The sequence below is a fragment of the Stegastes partitus genome, unplaced genomic scaffold, assembly GCF_000690725.1.
Source record: "Stegastes partitus isolate 25-593 unplaced genomic scaffold, Stegastes_partitus-1.0.2 Scaffold620, whole genome shotgun sequence".
Lineage (NCBI taxonomy): Eukaryota > Metazoa > Chordata > Actinopteri > Pomacentridae > Stegastes > Stegastes partitus.
In genome coordinates, this window is record NW_007578351.1 from 30,823 (window position 1) to 51,961 (window position 21,139).

At 41.3% G+C, this 21,139-nt stretch overlaps 3 protein-coding genes across 5 annotated transcripts in view; 1 reads left to right on the forward strand and 2 right to left on the reverse strand.

Moving 5' to 3' along the window:
• The window catches only part of LOC103362961 (periphilin-1-like), a 9,192-nt gene extending 5,388 nt beyond the window's left edge, over window positions 1-3,804 (reverse strand). The window contains exons 1-4 of the mRNA XM_008289511.1: window positions 3,462-3,804; window positions 1,459-1,539; window positions 1,240-1,343; window positions 878-1,095 (exon numbers count right to left, since the gene is read on the reverse strand). Coding sequence (XP_008287733.1) covers window positions 878-1,095; window positions 1,240-1,343; window positions 1,459-1,539; window positions 3,462-3,500 — 442 coding nt within the window. The 5' untranslated portion in view covers window positions 3,501-3,804. The remainder of the gene's footprint in view (window positions 1-877; window positions 1,096-1,239; window positions 1,344-1,458; window positions 1,540-3,461) is intronic.
• The window catches only part of LOC103362959 (receptor-type tyrosine-protein phosphatase V-like), a 22,537-nt gene extending 9,607 nt beyond the window's left edge, over window positions 1-12,930 (forward strand). The window contains exons 2-12 of one of the 3 annotated variants that reach the window (XM_008289509.1): window positions 7,477-7,546; window positions 7,924-8,024; window positions 8,563-8,662; window positions 8,753-8,843; window positions 8,940-9,016; window positions 9,137-9,271; window positions 10,363-10,485; window positions 10,619-10,779; window positions 10,930-11,065; window positions 12,074-12,135; window positions 12,248-12,930. In XM_008289509.1, the coding sequence (XP_008287731.1) occupies window positions 8,020-8,024; window positions 8,563-8,662; window positions 8,753-8,843; window positions 8,940-9,016; window positions 9,137-9,271; window positions 10,363-10,485; window positions 10,619-10,779; window positions 10,930-11,065; window positions 12,074-12,135; window positions 12,248-12,470 (1,113 nt within the window). In that variant the 5' untranslated portion in view covers window positions 7,477-7,546; window positions 7,924-8,019 and the 3' untranslated portion in view covers window positions 12,471-12,930. Of the gene's footprint in view, window positions 1-7,411; window positions 7,547-7,567; window positions 7,647-7,923; window positions 8,025-8,562; window positions 8,663-8,752; window positions 8,844-8,939; window positions 9,017-9,136; window positions 9,272-10,362; window positions 10,486-10,618; window positions 10,780-10,929; window positions 11,066-12,073; window positions 12,136-12,247 lie in introns of those variants that run through there. The other 2 variants (XM_008289508.1, XM_008289510.1) reach the window with 2 other exon arrangements.
• Window positions 12,931-13,051: 121 nt separating this feature from the next.
• On the reverse strand, window positions 13,052-21,122 carry LOC103362963 (glutamine-rich protein 1-like). Its single transcript, XM_008289513.1, has 12 exons — window positions 20,919-21,122; window positions 19,919-20,207; window positions 19,731-19,826; window positions 19,492-19,632; window positions 18,621-19,397; window positions 18,322-18,499; window positions 18,029-18,183; window positions 17,793-17,907; window positions 16,695-16,803; window positions 16,287-16,435; window positions 16,096-16,186; window positions 13,052-14,332 (listed from the first exon to the last, which is right to left on the reverse strand). Exons 2-12 carry the CDS (start codon window positions 20,171-20,173, stop codon window positions 14,146-14,148), a joined length of 2,253 nt encoding a protein of 750 aa, XP_008287735.1. The 5' UTR covers window positions 20,174-20,207; window positions 20,919-21,122; the 3' UTR covers window positions 13,052-14,145.
• Window positions 21,123-21,139: the final 17 nt, after the last annotated feature.

Sequence of the window (21,139 nt, forward strand, 5' to 3'; positions counted from 1 at the left end):
TGCTTTTGTCACTTGGTTTTGTCCACAATCCATTTGGTGTGGAGAAACAATAAACGTGCAATATTTTAAAATTAATGAAACTTAATATACACTAATTTATTATACTAATTTAATTTTGTTGTCTGCGTCTACAAATATCCTGCGGGCAGAGGCTAGTCACTTTTCTGCATTGCAAAAGATGTGCAAATGTGAGCAGAAGATTATTGTTGAAGTCTGAGTGCAAGCGACGTCACTTTGTGTTGTCGCACAGTGTTTAGAGACAATTATGAATTAATTTGGTTTTGGTTAATAACAATCACTGTAATCACATTGAATGCATTAAAACCCATTAAAACTGTGTGTATGTGTGTGTGTGTGTGTGTGTGTGTGTGTGTGTGTGTGTGTGTGTGTGTGTGTGATTTAACCTTGATTGAGGAGGCAGACTTTACAGTATTATATCAGGCTTTAGTTTATAAAAGTGCACTGGCATTGTGAAAGCCTGACCTGTCCCAAATTATTTTTTATAATTGCTGCAAGTCACTGACTTCTCTGTAGCTCATAATTCCTGGTTGCACATTAATATTAGACACCTTCATATTAATTGTGAGTTCAAGTTGTTCCACAATCTATAGAAGCCATTTCTTCGTGAATCTCACTTTGTGCATGGAGTCATGTCTTCACCAAAACATTCATCAATGTGCACACTAAGTACATTTGGCCATAAAGTGAACATTTGGTTGAAGTATTGGACTGATCTTGGTACAAAGGGTTTGTGTGTGTGTGTGCGTGCGTGTGTGTATGTGTGTGTGTGTGTGTGTGTGTGTGTGTGTGTGTAGGTGTGTCATCACTGTTTTTTGGGGGTTTTTTTTGCAGATTTGTGCCACAGAAATAAACTCACTGCTGCTTTGTTTTGGGGGTGAACCTCCCTCAGCGCTCTCCCTCTGCTCGTACCGCTCCTTCTTCACCTCTCGCTCGTCCTCCCTCCTTTTCAACGTGATGTGGTGAAACTTAGGCGGGAAGTGATCTTTCCGGTGCATATAAACCCGGGGGCCGAAGTGGTGGTGCCTGTGGCTGCCAAAGCCAGGTTTGTAGAATGAATAGTCGTCCCTGGGAAAACTGCATTAGCGAGAACAAAAAAAAGCTTTCAGAGCAGCCACAATCCCTCTCAGCATCCACATCAATACTTTGCAGGAAACTCAGTGGAAAAAAGTTCCCCGACTAATTACAAAGTGCTGCCCGCTCTCGACCCATCAGTCTTACCGAGGCTTGTAGAATCGTCCTACTAACTTTGGTTTGTAAGAACTGGACAGCCATGCCCTTGGTCTGGACGGACTTCGCACCCTCCTGATTGGCCTCTTTTCATCCTGAATGGACAGGGGTAAACCAACTCATCACACTCAGGTGCTTTACAAAGACAGCAGAGCAGTCGTACTGTGTAAAAAGGTCATTCGAAGACGTGACGTGTCAGATGGGATGTACCTGAGAGGGAGACAAAGCTCTGTCAGCAGACCTCTTGTCCGAAGGCTCATCCCCGTGTTCCCTGTACCGCGACACTGAGCCCTGAAAAGAAAAAGCACCATTTACATCACAGTTATTAGGATTATACAGAAAAGCGGTGTGTGATATTATTAAAGCTGAAGCATTTGGTCATGGCAGCTATTTTAACAATCAGTGTGTCATTTTTTTTTAACCATATTTCTCTGTCTTTTATGATACTACAATAAAATATGTTTTACTTTTGGTCTTTTGCTTCCACAAAACAAGCAATATGAAGATATCAGCATCTGGGAAGTAACATTTCACAAACTGAACAAACACCTTTTAAAACAAAACAAAAAAATCAATAATGATAATAATTGTGAATTGCAGCTCAAAAAACACTGAAACAATACTGAAGCAGATATTTTAAGAAAGACGTTTTATTGCCAAAATGTTAAATGTGTACTAGGAGCTTTGAATATAGTGTTAGACAAACAATAAGCAACCCAGGAACTCGGATGTGGATTTGGACAGTGATGTATTTGGTCTGTCCGTGTCATTTCAGACACAGCTGTTGCTCCACCTTCTCAGATTTTGTTGACTTATTTGTTAGCTGGGATCCAACATAACTTCTGCAAAATATTTTGGCTGAAGTTTCACATGTTTTCATGCCTTTTCATGCAATTTCACTAAAACATCTGAACCTTACAAAACATCTTACCTGAGAAGTCAAACCCTTAATTACAGGGAAAATGTGCAAAGCTTTTAAACAAGGGTGATACCGGGGGCCACTGAAAGTCCCTGTAAGCGAATATACGTACGGATGTATTCATATTTCCTACAACAAATACAGTCTTTGATCGACATTTCATCAACTTTTGAGGCCTTAAACGTCAATAGAATCTGGTGGGTGGCCAAGGTTCTGTTATTTTCTATTTGAAATGCAAGAAAGGTAATAAGGAATCGTGCGTAGGACCACAAAAACAAAGTCGCAAGTCGTCACTGAAAGACTTAATTAAAAACAAATTCCTACTATTCAAAGCAAAGCAGTTCATACACATATGGTACCATCATTTGACTCTGATGCTTTTGCTTACTAGCAAACTAATGCTTTGCATGTCATACAAATGCAGTAAATAATCAGACAATAGCCATGTGTGCTGGTAATAATATGTATTTCCTGTGTACGTGAGGACAGTGCATATTTAACCAGCTGTGTTTGAACTCAGTGAAGCCATACGTGGACTGCGTTAGATTGCCGTGACTCTTGACCTGATACGAAAAGGGTTTCTCTTGTTTTGTTTCTTTTCGCTTGGAGGAGCTGTCCTGTCACCAAACATCTGAGGCTTGTTTTGCCTCAACACATGGACCTAAAGCGTCCTCAGCATATTTCATGGCTCGGGGGGATATTAAACCCTAAACATGGGATCTCAGCAAAGTTGTTTTCTTTAGCCAAAATATGCAATTTCTAAAATGCAATAAATATAAAATTGTACAAATTCTGCTAAAATGTCACACAGAACTTGGCTTTTGAATACAAATGCAGCAACATGTCTGCTGAATTCTGTCTGACTTGACACACTGACCCAATTACTACACAAACACAGTACAAACAGTCAAACACACACTTTCTGAAGCAGAAAGTCTGAACTGATTATAACTGAGGGTGCTTGAAGCTGAGTTTGCAGAGTCACCACCAGATCATTTTGTACAAGGTGAGCGTGTGGTACTCTTTAGTGCCCTCATGTGCTTAAAACTGGACTTTGACTTTCCCTTCTGCCTAGTTTTCACGAGATCGCTGCAGTTTTTGTTGGTGCCCTTCCCTTGCTTTGTGTTCATAATTCAGTTTCGCTGTGTGAAAAGAGAAAATAAAAAAAGGCTGATGTGTTCGGTTAACCACACTTCCAACGTGGTGCGCACAGGACGCGCTTCGGATCAGCCAGTTTTTATGGAGTTTGTCTACACTTTTCTTCAGGAAATGTTTGTTTTCTGTCTCTTTTTACCTTGCTTTCCTGTGGGTCTTGCGGTCGTACGTGATCCATTTCTGCCGGTTTGCAGCGCTGACTGAAGTTTCTGAGCGACACTTTAAATTTCTCTGGAGTCCAAAAGACCAGGAAGCGCCCGTGACCTCTTGCATTAATTTCCCAGCGTCAATCGGTTAAAAGTGAAACCTTCACATTTCTGCCACCCGCACGATGCTTCTTCTCTCACGGGCTGAAGTGTGACACACGCGTTGTTTTAAAAGTTTAGCTGTCTCACAGTGTCGACAACAACAACACAAAAAAACAACATTACAACCTGCCTTTTCTCTGGTTTATTGCGCATGATCTTATTGCAACATGTTTTGTTTTTTTTACTTCCTTTTTCTGAAACCATCCAATCAGGTTCAGACTTTGGTTATAAAGGCTTATCAAAAAAAAAAAAAAAAAAGGAGTAAGGAATCAGGCGTTTCTTCTGAAAACACGCAGGCGCAGTAAGTCTCATGTGTTGTCACGATCACACCTGGTCATACCTGGCTGTACCTGTTTTACAGTCAGGAAGCAGAATCAGTGTTTGATCTAAGAATATGTAGATTTTCAAACACAGAGAATCAAAATCTTTTCATGTCATTATACCACAAAAAAAAAAAAATCTGGTGCAATCCCATCCAATGCAATGAATAAAGCTGAGTACATATGACATATTTTAAACTGAATGAATACTTGTTAGTAGATTCACAGGAATGGTGGTGGGAATGGAACTTATCAGTGTTTGTGGGAGTTCAGAGTGGTTATGGCTCTTGGGGGGGGATGTTTTTAAGTCTGTCTGTACTCTGTTAGCCTGCAGTTCATCCAGAACGCTGCCGCTCGAGTCCTGACTAGAACCAGGAAGTACGACCATATTAGTGCAGTGCTCAAGTCTCTGCACTGCCTTCCTGTCGCTCAGAGAATTGCCTTTAAAACCGCTTTGCTTGTGTACAAGGCTCTTCATGGTCCTGTACCAAAGTACATCTCTGACATGTTAGTGCCATATGAACCATCTCAGGCTCTGAGAACCTCAGGGAGGGGTCTCCTCCTGCTGGTGCCCAGAGACAGGACCAAACAAGGTGAGGCAGCTAAAATCTGGAACTGGATTTCAGACGATGTGAGACAGGCCTCAACTTTGACAATGTTCAAATCCAGGCTGAAAACAGTTCCGTTTAGTTGTGCATATGACAGCTGGAAGTATTTTATCTGTACTCTTTTAATTAATGATGATATTTATGTTTTATGGATTGAGTTAATTTGCCTCTTTGCTTTTAATGTAATTAGTTAATAATTGTGTTTATGTTTTGTGTCTTGATTTTATCTGTCTTCTTATAGTTTTGTGTGAAGCACTTTGAATGACCTCAGGTATGAATTGTGCTATAAAAAAATAAACCTGCCTTGCCTGTTGATTCTTGATGCACCTGTAGCACCTGCCTGAGGGCAACAGGTCAAATATATGGGACCCAGGATGTGAGCTGTTCTTGAGGATGATTACTGCCCCACTGAGGCAGCAGGAGATGTAAATGTCAATCAGTGAGGGGAGAGGGCAACCAACAATCTTCTGTGCTGCTTTGATTACCCTCTCAAGCCTCCTCTTCCATACCATAATGTAATACAGTATGTCAGCAGGCTCTCAATGGACAACTGGTAGAAAGTCAGCAGCAGTTTAGTGTCCAAGTTGTTCTCTCTGGAAGCGTAGACGCTGCTGGGCTTTCAGACAGAGGGCACATGACAGAATTATCTGCTTATTTTTATGGGTGGAATATAACTGACTGGACATATGGTGGCCTTCAGAGTTAATCTGTGGCTCTTTTATGGTTATGAATCATATCTGACTTGCTGAATAAGAAATGTTGCACCAGGACATCTGTGCTCATAAGTCTTAGAAGTACAAATTAAAAATGGCTTTTTTCCCCAGTTAAATTAAGTTTATATATATATATATACTGTACCCAGGACACCAAAAACACTGTTACAGTCTTGAAATGTTTTAACTTAAGAACATAACCTCTTACATATAACATTAGAACATAGTCACAAAACTTTGGTTCTCGTTCAACACACAAAATCTGACATGAATGAATTTGGTTCGTTGGCACATGGATTTAAAATGATACAAATAGAAGATGCACTGTAAAAAAAAATCTATATATATTTTAAAATTGCACAGTTAATTAAAGATACAGAGATCCAGATGCAGAAGACAAATCAATTAAAACAGGTACAAACAGAAGCTAAATGATTTGTGATAGCAAAATACTATGCTTTTTTTTTTTTTTAGGGAGGGGCGGGGGTGCTGAGGGGGTCCTTTGTAGATAGTTCTGGGTCTGCAATTTAGGACTTTGCTAAATAACATGAGAAGAAGCCTGATGAATGCTGTAAAAAAAAAAAAAAAAAAAACGTGATGTGGTCGGATGTTGATAAAGATAAATTAGTTTGATTCAGATGGGGACCTGCATAGTGAGCATGAACCAGGTCAGGACTGCCCCAGTGAATGCACAGTCCTGACACTGAGACCCTAAAGGTGGGAGTGTGATGATATGAGTACAAAAGGTGTTTAAGAGATGACATCTACAGATGGCTTGAAGGCCTGTGAATATAACGTTACCAACAATAATGCCAGTAGAAGACAACTATTCCAGCATGACAACAATTCGAGGCACACTGCCAAAATCAAGAAAAGAAGATAAAGTCACAGCTATGACTTGGCCAAGTATGTGGTCCGACTTGAATCTAATAAACACCGCTGGTGTATTTGAAAGACAAAGGTAGAGTAACACAAAGACTCCAGCAAAGAGCAGCTGAATAAAAAAAGTTTGCGAGGAATGGCAGAACATTTGTCAAGAAACTTGTGCAACACTGGCATCCTCCATACTGAGGACTGCCTTCAAAAATAAAGGTGAGCATATGAAGTAATGAAAAAATGAAAGACTTGAAACTCAATTATATTTAGCTCCTCCTGTGGGACGGTGATTTAAATGTATACTGTTGGTTTTTATTGTTACATAAGCGCAAATACTTCACTGCTCAGCCTAGAAATGATGCTTACTGAATAAATAATGGTTACTGTGTTGTTGTATACTGTTGAATCATTCAACAGAAAATGCACAGAAATGTACTCATTTCTCTTGTGTTTTATATATGTGTGTGTGTGTGTGTGTGTGTGTGTGTGTGTGTGTGTGTGTGTGTGTGTGTGTGTAGTAACCAGAAATCAAGTAATATTTACACAGATTGACCTTCCATAGTGCAGTTTTACCTGACTTATTTTTAGTAATTAGTGGAGTGCAGTGCTTGGCAGGCCCAACTTTATTCTATGTCATGAGAACATGGTGCACATTCCAAAATAAAGTAGTTTAATCAGTCACAAACAATGTAACACACTCTCAAACCTGCATGGTGTAATATTGTAATAGTATGAGAGGTGACATCTGACCAACAATGCGCAGCAGCAAGTGCACACAAAAGTCACTACAAGACTTGGTAAACAATTATTTAACCAGAAATTAGCTGATTTTTTATCCACGTTGACCCTCCATAGTAGTGTGAGCAGTTTTACCAGACTTTTTTTTAGCAACTCATGGAGTGCACTGCTCTATAGACTTAATTTATATGTTGTGAAAAAATGGTGCCAATACTGCTTTTTCTTTTATTGTTATATATATAGACATTATATGTAGTCAGTGTCTGTTTATAGTAATCATTTACAATAACAAACAAGTGCTTACGAGTTATCTGTTGTAACCTGAATACCACAGCAGGAAAAAAAAAATCCTGTACTGACAAGGTGCACTTCCCTACAAGTGAAGACATTTTGTTTTTCTCATGCAAGGAATGACACGGTGAGTGCAAAGAATAGCTGAGGCCATCATACGCTGACATCCCTCCCCTGAAGCTTAGTGTTGCTCTCTCCACCCATCGTCTCCACCCATCACATTTGTTCCTGCCCGGAGAGAGACAACTAGACAGAGAGAGCATTACCAAAACCAAATAACTTTAAGATGACTCGGAGCAGTGTGGCCGTCTTCTCTTTCTCTTCAGCCTGTGGCAGACTTAAAACAATCATTCACAGCCTGTGTACTGAGGTAATACTGACACAAACACACAACGCTGAAACTGCTCTTTAGTCCTGTTGCTGGTGTTTGGGTTTGACAACTTGTTGGAGCAGGTTTTCCTTCTTGTCAGGTCAGTAATTGTTCTGCGTGAATACTGGGCTGTGCTCGCCACGTAAGCTGCATTATAATGAGGCCGTGGGAAGAGAGGTGTAGTTTGCTTGAAATGAATCATTTCTGATTCAGTTAAACTATTATCTGGTGATACATGTCTGTATTGAGAAGGTAAAATTCCTTTTTAGTTATTAGGGAGGGGGAGGGGAAAACAAGAGGTAAACATAATGTTTGTAGCTTTTCAGTTTCAATTTGCTTTACGGCTTTTTTTGTTTTTGTTTTAAATTTTTATACAGGATTTTTCACATGATCAGCACTGAAATCATCTTGGCATCATTCAACACTCCCGGCTGCTATTTGTTTCTTTTTGAACATTGCTTGTAAGAGAAGACATGAGGTAAGAAGGACAAAAATCATTTGCAATTTGTATCATCCTGAGCAAACAGTGTATAGCTGGTGATATTTAAATTTTTTTGTCACCGTTAAAAGACAATAAATAAATACAAGTGTGACCCTTTACTGACTGTAAGCTCTTAGTTCCTTACTGAAGACGTAAATGTGGTGTCAAAGATTCATACATGTTTTTTAAATTATATTGTTATAATATTGTGAATTGTAATGTGTCTAATGTGCAAAGTGCCTTTATTAGGGAGGTTTTTTCGTGATAAATCTGGCCTGCTTGTGAATACACAGTGTGTAATGTGCATTTGACTCAAAGAAAACTATAGTTTCCGTGTTAATTGTAATGAAGGAACATGTCATCTGTTAGTTTTGTGTTTTTTTTGGACAACATAGTTCACACGGTAAACACTTGGTTTTCACCATTATATTTGTTAATAATAATAAAATGACAGGATATCCCCAAACGTATAACAATTTTTCTGAGCGCATTGTTGGTCTTTCAAGGTTTAACGTAACACAATCACGTCTTGCAGGGTGCAAACTGTGTCAAGAGCACAAATTCTTCAAGAGTTTAACTTGCGGTGCCAGTCCTTGGCTGCCAATGCCAACAGAGGCTTTAAACAGGAGTTTGAGGTAGCTAGTATGCACGTACATTGCATTTGGATCAGCTTTATGACTTGTAAAGTGTTGGCCACGTGTGTTAATACCTGTTGCTCTGTGCAGGAGCTGAGCGATGTTGGCAAAGACCTCCCGACAAGGGCAGGGGAGTCAGAGGTCAACAGAGAGAAGAACAGATACCCTTACATTTTACCATGTAAGTACAAAACTTGTCAAACCAGAAGTGATTGCAGCAAGTATGCGTTGCAACGTATGGAATTTTTATTTGTCTGCTTTGCACATGCGGTTCTAGATGATCACTCTCGGGTGAGGCTGTCCATTCAGAACTCCTATCCACACACAGACTACATCAACGCAAGTTTTGTGCCTGTAAGATCTCATTCATTTCTTCAAATGAATTCATTTTGTCTGACATCTGTATCCCTCGTTCTGTTTTACGGCCTGTTGGTCTGTCACTGCGTCTGTTTTTGACTGTGTGTCTGCATTCAGGGTGGAGGATCAGAAAGAGACTTCATCTGCACTCAGGGTCCTTTGCCCGGCACCATGGCCGACTTCTGGCGGATGGTGTGGGAGCAAAACGTCAGGATAATTGTCATGGTGACAGCTCTGAGACACAAGGACATAGTAAGACGCACACCGAGTCTGTGTGTATGTGTGGAAATGTGTGGCCTTCACATGCAAATGTCACTTCTCTTGTCTGCTTTCTTTATAGTTATGAATCAGTATCCATCCCTGGTGAGCTCAGTTTGGCACAAAAACTGGAAATAGGGGGAAACAACTAGTCGGGTTTGATAGTCTTCTGAAGAAAAAAGCAAAGCAACAACATGTTTAAGTAAAGGAATCCTTCAATGACCATATAGCACTTGTCCATCAGGGGCAAAGAAGGAATTCAGGTTATTATTGAGCAAGAACGTCCACAACCACTGAAAGATGATGTTCTCCTGTCCATCATCATGTCAGATCAGAAAGCACTTACTGTATGTGTTTTCTTGCTGTCTGTCCTTGTCCAAACAAAATCTGTGTGCACGTCGAAAGCTCACAATGACCGCAATGATTGACAAGTTATGGTATTGGAAGGTACCAGAGCTTGTTGTTGACATGAGGATGGCAGACAGCCAGGAAAGGAGTGGCTACTGCCCAAGACAAGACAATAAAAACACAACTTTTTATGTATACTGGAAAAAAAATTGGATTTTTACTTGAGGTCATATGGCTGATTTAATTGAGGTCATGTTTCTGTTGGGGGGGAGTGAATATTTCCCAACATTTAATTATATACAAGAAAAAGCAAGTGAACTTTTGGGAGTTTATGTATATTGTCCCAAAATAGGGTCAGATCTTTATCTAATTTAATCTATTCTCAGTCACAAACAAACCACAATATTGTTCTTGTCCTTATCAAATTCATCGTTTAAACAGTTTTTGAGTTTGCTATTCACAAGAAGCACATCAGTGAAATAAAGTGAATCCTCCCTTGCAAAATTATAGATATGCATAGAATTGGTATTTGTGTCACTAGCACTGAGACAAACAAGAATATAGTCATTTTTGTGTGTATCTTGAGCGTATTGTGGTTTTTTTTGTACTTGTTACTTCAGATCAGATCACTTTTTAGGACCAGTTTACCAAGAAAACCTGGTAATCCTAAATGATTCATACACGTTGCACTGTACCTCATATCCCTCTGACCTTGTCTGTTAATTCTGTGTGTGCAGGTGCTGTGTGATAAGTACTGGCCTCTGGAACCGGGGACAGTTTATCATGGGCTGATCCAAGTGACAACAGTGGCTCGCAAACAAGGTCCAGATTATTTTGTCACGACCATTAACCTCCGACAGGTGAGTGAAAGACACATTCATCAGTCTTCTGTGCCTGAAAACCGCTGCTGTTGACTTCTGTGTGCACTGACCGTACCTGTAATCAATCAAAGAGTCCTTGTGGTCGGATTAAAGCAAAGTGTTCGTGTTTCAGAGAGACTGTCCGACAGACAGGATCATCACACACTACTACTATCCCTCCTGGCCGGACCGGGGCATCCCTCAGAGCTCATCCTCCGCCTGTGTCTTCACTGAGCATGTGCGGCAGCATCTGGAAGCCATTCCTCGTCTGGGCCCAGCTGTGGTGCACTGCAGGTGTGACCTCTGACTTTAAGCCTGTCGCCCTCCTGCTATGTCAACAAAGTCTCTCCGTCTGCATTATTTCTGCATTTTTTTCAGTAAGTTTATTAGTCATTCGGCATTTGGGACAATGCTTAAAGTCAACACTTGGCTTTTGTGATCCAGTGCAGGTATTGGCCGGTCTGGGGCATTTGTGACGTTGTTGTGGCTGATGCAGCTGTGTGCGAGGGGAATCCGGCCTAATATACGAGCTGCTGTGGAGGACCTGCGTCTCCATCGAATGTGGATGGTTCAGACTCTGGTCAGTTCATACGGACACTAACCTGTTGTGGTGGAAGTAGTTTAAAGTTATTTTATTTAAGTAAAAGGAGCTTTTGAAAAGTAGTTCATCTCGTCTTGCATTCTAAAATGTAGGCCTACTTTACATATCAAAGTAAAATGTCTTCATACATAACAGCACTATTTAAAGTGTTATATTTATAGTGTCACATGTTGCACTAATATTGTACATTAACTGCTTCATGGTTGCTAAACAAAACAACACATTCTGGAATTTAATGGAGTGGAAGTATGAATTAAATCACAAAGGAAACACTTAACTAAAACACAAGGCCATAAATCTTGTGAGAAATCTGATCTCGTGGTTGTATAAAATGACTACACTTCACTGTTTAGGTACAAGACAGACATCACAGTACTGTTACCACGATGTAAACATACTTAATTACAAGTAACTCTTCTATTCAAGATTTTGCACGAGTAAAAACAATATTAGAAAAATCATCTTACTATCAGAAGTGCTCATTAAGCAGCTCTGTCCTCTCAGTGCTCATATAAATATATTACATTCTTACACATTAACATGTAGGCAGCATGTTAATGTTTCAGATTGTTAAAATCATCCTAATACTGTTGCTCTGTATTTAAAGGACTAGTTCAACAGTGTAGGAAACAGACTTACTGGCTTTCTTGCCCAGTAAATGTGGAGCAGTCGATGTTAAACATGTGGCACTGTCTTTTTTTAATGTAATAAAATATAGGTACAAATATACTACTTTTAAATCATAACTGTATTTTCCACTACTGTTTCGTGTCTTAGTTCTTTGCTTATTTAAAGCATAAAACATACATAGTGGTCCGGTTACACTCACCAGGCACTTTAGACTGTAGTATATGAGGATTAAAATGCATCCTTTTACCTGCAGCAAATCTGTCATCTCCATGCTCGTAAACAGTGCATGCTACAGCAGAATGCCAAGCATAAGCTGGAGCATCTTCATTAATGGCTCATTCCTTTGTGTGTACTAAGGAGCAGTACATATTTGTTCACCTGTGTCTGCTGCACTGGCTCAGTGGAGGAACCTCAGCATGGTGAGAATACAGAAATAAGCTTCCCATGAGCACACCAAAGTGATTTTTCGGGCTCAGGCAGTATTATTAGTCACTGTAACGACATTTTAATTAGGTGTCTTCTCTTTCACAGCAGCCCGCAGGGAGCCACTTCGAACGCTCACCCCCACATGCAGGACCGATCTCACATCTCCTCAGGACGGGGAGACCGAGCAGGGAGGAGACATCACCGCCATCGACAGAGTAAACCTCAATCAGACCCACCACAGAATACAATGCAGCAGATGTTAAACCCTGGGAACCTGCTGAGGAGGTTACTGCCCTCATCATCATCATCACTGAATCCAGGATCCTAATCTAGCATTCTGCAAGATGTACATATGCGGAGACACTGAGTAAAGAAAAAAAACATTTGCATGACACAGTTCTCAAACACAAGACTGCAGAAATACTGCTGCACACGCTGCATGAGGACAGGCCCGGCAGCTGGAAAACCGGCTTGACAACATGCAGATAAATGCAGGTGAGGAAACAACAGACGCAGCAGTTTGTATCGCTACCACAAGGAGAAATTAAGGAAATAAACTGCCGAATCAGGTCAAACCTGCTCTTCTGCAATCGGTGGCTTACTACGAGGGACAAACGAGAGGCCGCTACCTGTACAAGCAGTAAAATACAGCCTACGCAACCTTCAGGTCAATCATGCAATCTTTCATGTTAAATATAAAATGTTTCCTGTGTGTAGCTGGACAGTACATAGTTTTTTTTTGTAAGTTTGTTCACCTTCACTACTGATAAAGTGCTGTTGTGACATGACTTTTATTAAGATTTTTTAAAAAATCATTGTGCATCATTTTATATCACACAATGCTATCAGTACTTAAGGATGCATGTGCAGAATTGATACGGGACTTGCTAGAAAGGCAGACACATGGTATAGTGGCTGTACAAAAAAGGTCATGTTTCAAAAACACACAGGCACTGCCATTCTCCTTAAATGACTGACAACTGTTACAGTACATGAAGGAGCTATGAGTTTTATACATTATAGAACATTAAGGGCTAACCCACTTTTTAGAGTCTTTCATTTGTCTTGTACTAGACATGTATGATACACTGGATTCCTCTTCAGGTGAGTTTTTGGGGTTGGTGATGTACTGAGGAGAGAAGGGAGGATCCAGCAGCAGAGCGTCCTCCGCCCGAGCTCTGCTGCATCTCCAATGTGCGGCAAGTGCTAGTAGCTGCGGGTTGAGCGGTGACACCGTATTGCAATCAAGTCCGCAGCAGATTTAAGTCCCAATGTGATTCGACGCCGCTGAGCTAGTCCAAGAGGGGGTGCTACAGCCCAAGCAGCCATCACTTAACAACAACGTCGCCTCCAGAATTCAGTGCGTCCGCATGAGAACTCAGCTCATGACGGACAAGAGTGAAATACAAAGAAAGAGAATTCACACGAGTTGAAAATGAGCTTTTAGCCTATATCGGGCTGCTTCATGTAGTTTTAATACCACTGAGGTACTCACTGTGAGACATAACAGTGACCAAGGCAGATGAAGGAAAGAAGAGCAACAAAGAGGGATGTCTAAGAAAAGCAGCATCGCGCAGGCCAACCCCAGTGAAAATATATATGAAATATTTTACAGATTGAAACAGAACAGGAACGAAAATTAACAATTGTTCCAGACTATTGGTAAGGAGAACCAACAGTTACAATAACATTTAAATTAGAGTTCAGGTCCAACAAAAAGATTAGACACTACATCCTTTGGCCAAAATAAAACAACAACAACAAAAAAAACTTGTGTGTTTGCCTCAATGAGACAACTGATTAGCTGTAGCTGGTTGTATGTGTATGTACAGTCCACGTGTGTAAGATATGCTGACATATAATGAATATAAACATATACATGCCACCCTTAAAGACCACAAGAGGGTGTGAGAGAATAGAAAACTACTCGTAATGAGCAATCAAAGGCTGGGTGAAGAAAAAGAGGAAGAGTCTAGTCCATATTTCATTCTCCTCCAGTCCAACTAGTGCACGCTCTCAGACATGTTAATGGCTTCTTGGATTTCGCGAATGACGAGGATTCGGGCGAGCATCTGCTCCAGCTGTTCTTTTGGGATTGGCTGAGTTGAGTACCAGATGGGGCTGTTTGGAGCCACGACAGGTTCAGGAGTCAGGTAGAAAGTGTCATTACGACCTTTAGCACTCTGTGGACTGAGAGAAACAGAGAGTGAGAATATTTTCTGAAAACACTTATTGATTAGATGTCAGAGTTAAAGTTTTAGCCTGCTGGCAAGAAAAAATTATTTTTGTGAGGAACTGAGGGAAAGGTGTAGAGGGAAGGCTGGCTTTCATATCAGACTGTGTTTGTTGTGTTTTTAGATCATCTTTATAGGAAAGTAGTGTACAGTTGGCCATTACTCTTTTGAACTCATCAATCATTTATTAGATACACTGAAGACAAGTAACAAAAATAAAAACAAAAACCTGACTGCGACAGTGGGAGGATCCAGTGGCTGTTATGCTGTAAGTGGCATTTTTCAGGTACAGTTTGAGTCCACTTGTCCAGAATTCAATACAAAGTTGTTCTGTGTGATCACCTTTATCCTATGATCAAACATTTCAATCCTGTGACAGAGGTCTCTTCCAGGATAACAATGCCTCCAGCCATTCACTGCGCAAGTGGTCACTGAATGGTTGATGAAGATGAAAATGATGTGAATGATATGCCACAGCCTTTGCAGGTACCAGACCTCAACCCAACTGAGCACCTATGTGAGATTTTGGACCAACCTGGTTCTCTACAATACCATCATTAAAACACCGAATGAAGGAATAATGTTTGGAAGATTGGTGGAGAATTGATGCCTGTTATGGCAGCATGTGGAGACCAAAAACCCTCCTAATTTATTGCCTTTTTTTTATTGTTTTTAATGTTGTTTCTTCCCTTTAATTTGTCTACTGTCTGTAGCTAAAACTAATGCAGTCTAATATAACAATTCTGTTATTAAAGTTCACTATTTGACAGTTTTAAGTGAACTGTCGGTCACTTTGGAGGCTGCAACTTGTAAAGCTATTATCCATCAGTATAGGCTAAATAACACCTCTCAGGATAAGGCAATACAGAACCAAACTGATCATAAAGTTGGATCAACGCCTCTCTGAATCCCTTCAATAAGAAGTAAACATCATTGCATTCATAAAGGCAGGATTTAGTGTAAGCCTTGCATTAGACTGCATTAGTCTTAGCTAAGTGCACCGAACAAAACGGAACTGGAGTGTCTTCCAAGTCTCAACATTTAGGTTGTTCCCTAAAATGTAAGGACTAGTGGCCAAAACTAATGAAAGACTATTAAAATGATTCAGCTGTGGAGGCGTTCACTCAAACTTTATATAAACAATCGACTCTGTGATGTTTCCCATTTTCCAGTCGGTATTTTTCTCCATTTTTAGACTGTGAAGCAACGCTGGCATTTATTAAAGACATCGAAGGCCAAAGAAGTTGGTAGCTTTAATCCTTGATAATGTCGGAAGGCATAAAACATAAAATGTTTCACCTTTTTGGAGATGAGAGCAAAGGAAGGGTTATCAAGCATCCATATTTTTTCTCAGTTGCCTAGCAACAGTGTTCTCACACATTTAAGCACTTCAACACAGAGTGCAACGTGCACTCCACTTCCCATGTCAACAACACAAACGAAGAGTTTTATTAGCAGCATTTCTAAAGGGAACCTCCAACTTTTGTTATGAATTGATAACTCCAACCTTGGCCAGAGTACAAAGCTCCTCATGGTTGTATACACTGGTGTTTTTACCATTTACTGTTTTTGTGCATTTCAATGTGGGAATTATAATTCAGTCATAGTTTAAAGTGTATATAAAAATGTTTCCTCCATATAAACACATTTCACCCTTCAGCTTCTTAATTTATCTTTCAATGATAACCATTTTCACCATTCATGCTGTTTTATATTTACCATTTGAAGAGGTAGAAATCATAAAGTTTGATGGGGCATCGCAGTGGGTTCTCTGGGTCTTCCAGCTGCTCTGAGTACATGTCATCCGTCACTAAACCAAAAAAGTATACAAAGCTATAGTCAGTTTTATCCTTGAAATGGGGTTTCCAATCAGACATTACAGTACACATGATATCCGTAGAAGCACATACCTTTCTGCCCTATGAACCTCTCTGTTGACTTTAGGTATCGGATGCTGGTGCTCTTATCTTTGGGGTTGTTGGGACTCTTCCTGGTGTGTCTCAGCACCTTAGAAAAGGCCACTTTTAGATGCTGATCCACTGTTTTCAGGTGGAAATACCTATAACAAGATGTATACACGTTGATCAGTGTAATGGTTGGCATCAATGAAGGAAGAGCGGAAATACAGAAAAACAGCATCTTGCATAGAAATGTATTTTGCAGATCTGTAAATTATTTGTGTTCCAGATGAAGATTTTTTTGTATTTACAGGGGTGTATCATGGGCAATATTGTTTCATGTCAATTAAACAATGAAGACGAAATATACGAGTCTGCCACATCAAATGAATTCAGTAAGCATTACAACTGGGAACTCACTTGGTGTTGAAGAACATTAGAGTGGTAAGCAGTGTTGAAGGAGAATGAGCTCCCAGCTGTTTGCATTCCCACAGCATTTCCTCTGTCACATGGCTGGGGATAACATAACCTGTAGGGGAGGTAAAGAGAAAATTATGAAGATCAGAGTAACCTACAATAACATTGTGCTACATGCTACCATAACCACCTCAAACAGAGCGTTACAAGAATTTTCAGAACAGCTGAAATAGATAGTTGATAATAATGGGGTCCGTTTCACAAAGCAGTTTTGGTGAAAACGGAGTCGGTTAACCCTGAAACCTCACGAGGTAAACCTGCTTTGTGAAACAGATCCCTGAGCAACAAACACAACATCAACAAGGAAATATTAATTATCAATGGATCTGAAGTGTTAATCAACACTAGCGACTATGACAGGTGAGCTGCCAAAAAAATAAGCAATTGGTCCTTTAAATTAACCATCATGGACATTTTACATTTATATTTTTTACATGTGCTACATCTCTTAAGTATCATTGGTCAAAGCTTTGTGCAAATGTTTGCATTTTATTCTGAGAAGCTGTCCAAACCCAGTCCAATGTTTTGTGCCAAAAAAAACTAAGACTGGACAGACTGTACACATGCATTCACTGTTTTTTCCGCTCATAGAAGAGACTGCATGTAGAAAAAAAATCACTTGGTTTCACCTCAGACAAATCTGACAGTAGAACGCCCTAGTTTATCATTTTAAAAGTCATTTTAGGTCGCACACCTGTCTGAGTACACCACAGCCACCAAGCAGCATCTACCACAGCCTGCAATATTGGGCTTTTAAGGAACATCTGTAAATTACAGTGTCTATTGACAAGAAAATGTTCAGCAAGTCATATGTTTTTCCTGTGACAAGGTGGGAGGTGTGACCAAATGAGAAAGTTGGTCACACCGGTGCTACCAATAAAAAAGTTATTCTGGAGCCCTGCTAACACTGACAGTTTGTACATTTCCTCCTGTGCACTGTATCTAAAATAAGTTGCTAAAACACTACGTTTATTGTAGAGAAGAAGGCGTTGGAACATAGGAACAGGCACACCAGGTTTCATAAACAACTTTTGTTCTCACCTAGTGGATGAACAGGTGGTCTCCAAGGCTCCAGGATCTGGTGCAGACTCTGAGCAAAGCGAGTGTAGTACTGATCTGAGAAAACGTCGTCCACACGACCATTATCAAACAGATACTGGAGGGGGGAAAAGGAAGAAGAAATGTGCAATGCATCAGTGTTGCGCATTCACAAGTGTCAAGAGAGATAAAATGGGCAATCAGTGGAAAGTGTGTGTTTGTGTTTATGATCAACTTACTTTTTGTATGCACAGAAACACATAGTAAAGAACATCAGCCTCATAAGACTCCCCTTCCAGCCCTCTGGCCTCTGTTGTCATCAAAGAGAGACCCATGCAGAGCTCAGCAACTGCACATGACACCAAGTCTTCCTGGAAACGCAGTGCCTGACGTCCTAAAACACACGCGCACACAAACACTAGTGATTAAACTGACAGATAAAAATAAGGGAAGAGGAAATGGTAATACACATGTACATCAACAACAAAATATTGTTTTCACTCCCTTAAAAGCATTGCATATGTGCACTTACGGCCAATTGGCGCCAGTTTATTTTTGTCTGACTTTTCCAACTCTGCGTTTTTCCGCTGAGCCCAAAGCCGCCACACATCCAGCCCCTCCTCTGGCTTCAGGGTGGCAGGCAGCAGCAGTTCCTGCACCTGCACCTGCTGCTGACCTTGACCATCTACCTCTGCTACCACAGTCTGACCCTGCATAGACATAAACACACCAAACATTGTTACCTCAAACAATCTGGAAATACTTATCTACATATGCTCAATCGTATGGTCATAATGAAAATTCAACATAGCCAAATACCTCCATCATTACCTGTAGCTGCTGTGCATCCTGCCCTGTCAGCCCCTGTGTATGCAGCACTTGCTGCTGCGGGTCCCATATAAGTGACTGCGTAGCATTGGAGTAGCCCTGCACTGCCACTGGGATGTGGATGTTTCCATTCATCAGCTGGGCAGGGAATAGCGTGTTGGCAGCCAGTGTGTGCACCACTTCTTCCTGGCTTCCCATTCCTCCAGAGCTTGTAATGCTGGAAACAGCCTGCGCTGTCTGACTTTGACTGGCAGGGATTTTCATCTTGTCATTTTCAACAGTAACTTGTGTTGGCATTGTAGTCATTGTTGTAGTGTTTGCCCCCGCGACCTGCACTGTTCCATAAGCTTCCTGTGGTATGGCAATATGTGTGACCTGTTCACGGCCTCCAGACCCAGCGGGTGCAGAATACACAGGGATGGTCCAGGTCTCCCCTGTCGGACTGGTAATAGTGCCCGTAGCACTGTAAAGGTGGGAACTGTCCACAGTTAAAAGGTCTGGCCGCAGAGACACATAACTTTGCTGCTGGCCCTGTCCCTGAGGGATAGTCAGGACAGTGGCTACCTGCTGACCGGGCAGGGCATAGGACACAGTGATGGGCATGTCCACCTTACGTTTCTTGGCTGGCTGGAGGACACCTGCTCCCTGTGATGTGGCAACTGTAGTTCCCATTATTCTCCTCTCTGCATTGTCCTGCTGCTGAGTGGGAGAGAGGGCCCCCACCGTCTGAATTTGGATCTGCTGTCCTCCTGCAACAGCTGCAACCAACTGGGCTTGCAGCTAAACCACATGGGATAAAGATGATCAATGAAAAGTGTCTTGAGAGAAAATCTGCAATCCTGTCTTAATGTTGTATTGTTGTTTGTGTGTTTACCTGTTGATGCTGTTCTTCTGTCAGTTCCCCAGGCTGAATCAGCTGTGCAGTAGTTACACCTTGTAGCTGCTGATGTGAGCCAGAGGGCACTTGGAGAACCTGACCCAGCATCTGACCCTGCTGCTGGCCCTGGATCTGCACCTGAAAATAGAGGTCATGAGCTAACAAAGTGTCCCAGGGATTAAATGGAACCAGAGTAAGTGATTCACTCAACACAACAATATAACAGTGGTACAGACCTGCACTATCTGTTGCTCTGTACCCTGTTGTACAGACTGCTGCTGAGATGTGGACTCTTGTATCTGCTGCTGCTGTGGTTGTACCTGCACCTGAACCTGGGTCAAAAGACAGTGCCTGTCAGAGCGCTTCTTTTCAGAGACAGAGCTCTTTAACAGACGATATTATCGTCATCTGTGTGTTGATTTACCGGACACGCCAGTTCCAACAATGACCCTGCCACCTCTGTGCTATCTGTATAGATACAGTTAGCCTCTTGTTGATAAACCATCGTGGTGGTGGTGGTGGTAGTATCTCCACTTTGCTGGCTGAACTCCTGCAGGGCATCTGGACCTTTGCTGGCCAAGGACTCCAGGAACTCCTTCATGCGATGCTGAGGGATGCTCCGAGCTTTTTGCCTCACAAGCTCCTCATAGGAGCCTGTACCATCCAGGGAGTTATTCATTGCTGCTGACAGTGTCTTCTTCTGTAGGGGGAACCTGTAAAAATGGTTATATATTTGTCAGTGATTGTAATAAATACAAGGATCGTGCAATTCTGACAGCATCAACAAGGCGATCACTTTAAATCAAGATTCAGTCGTCCTGTCAACACACTGAAGATCTACAGGCCTTTGAAAATGAATTAAAGAAAAAAAGGAACAGAATCGATGTGCTGACATCTGCTTAAACTGCAGAGTGTTTACTGAGTGACCTACAGCTCACTGTCCAGTAGCTACGCAGGCGGATGGTAATACGAAAGGGTTAATTCTAGCTGAGTGTAAACGAGCTGGGACAAAAGCGCGGTCACTTTCCAAATCCGATGCCGTATTCAAAGCAGCGACGGAAATTGCTGCATAATGAAAACACGCAAGTTTTAAACAACAGTTAAGTTTCTATTACGTGTATGGTACAATATATCAACAACAGCTAATCTAACAGCTGATTACACAACAAGCTAGGTTAGCCAGGTACACGGCTAACTAGCCGCGTGTTGTTTGCAAATTAGATGTAGCCACAGTTGTGTTTGGAAACGCGTATTAATGCCATCTTGTGCACGAATGACAAAATGCTGTCTTCGCAGTGGATGGTACCAATATAGAAAACAACGACCGTCGGGGTAGCTTTCTTGTGTTGGTAACGTTACACTGACTACATTTTTTCTGTTTTCTCCAAAGCTAGCAGGCTAACGATAGCAGGCGCGTTAGCTACCTCTTCCTCAACCGGGCCGAGGTCTGAGCCGCCCACAAGCGCTTCTCTACCCTCGCAACGGCGGTCCTTTTCCAATAGCCAGAGAAGCGAGGTGCGATTGTTTTTTTTCGGTGGCCTGTGTATTCTTTGTTTTCGGTGGGTTTCGTTAGATGGCTAGCTGTAGCTTTTCTTTCTCTAGACCACTCATATTTCGCTGGGCGCCATCTTACAACAGTGCCCTT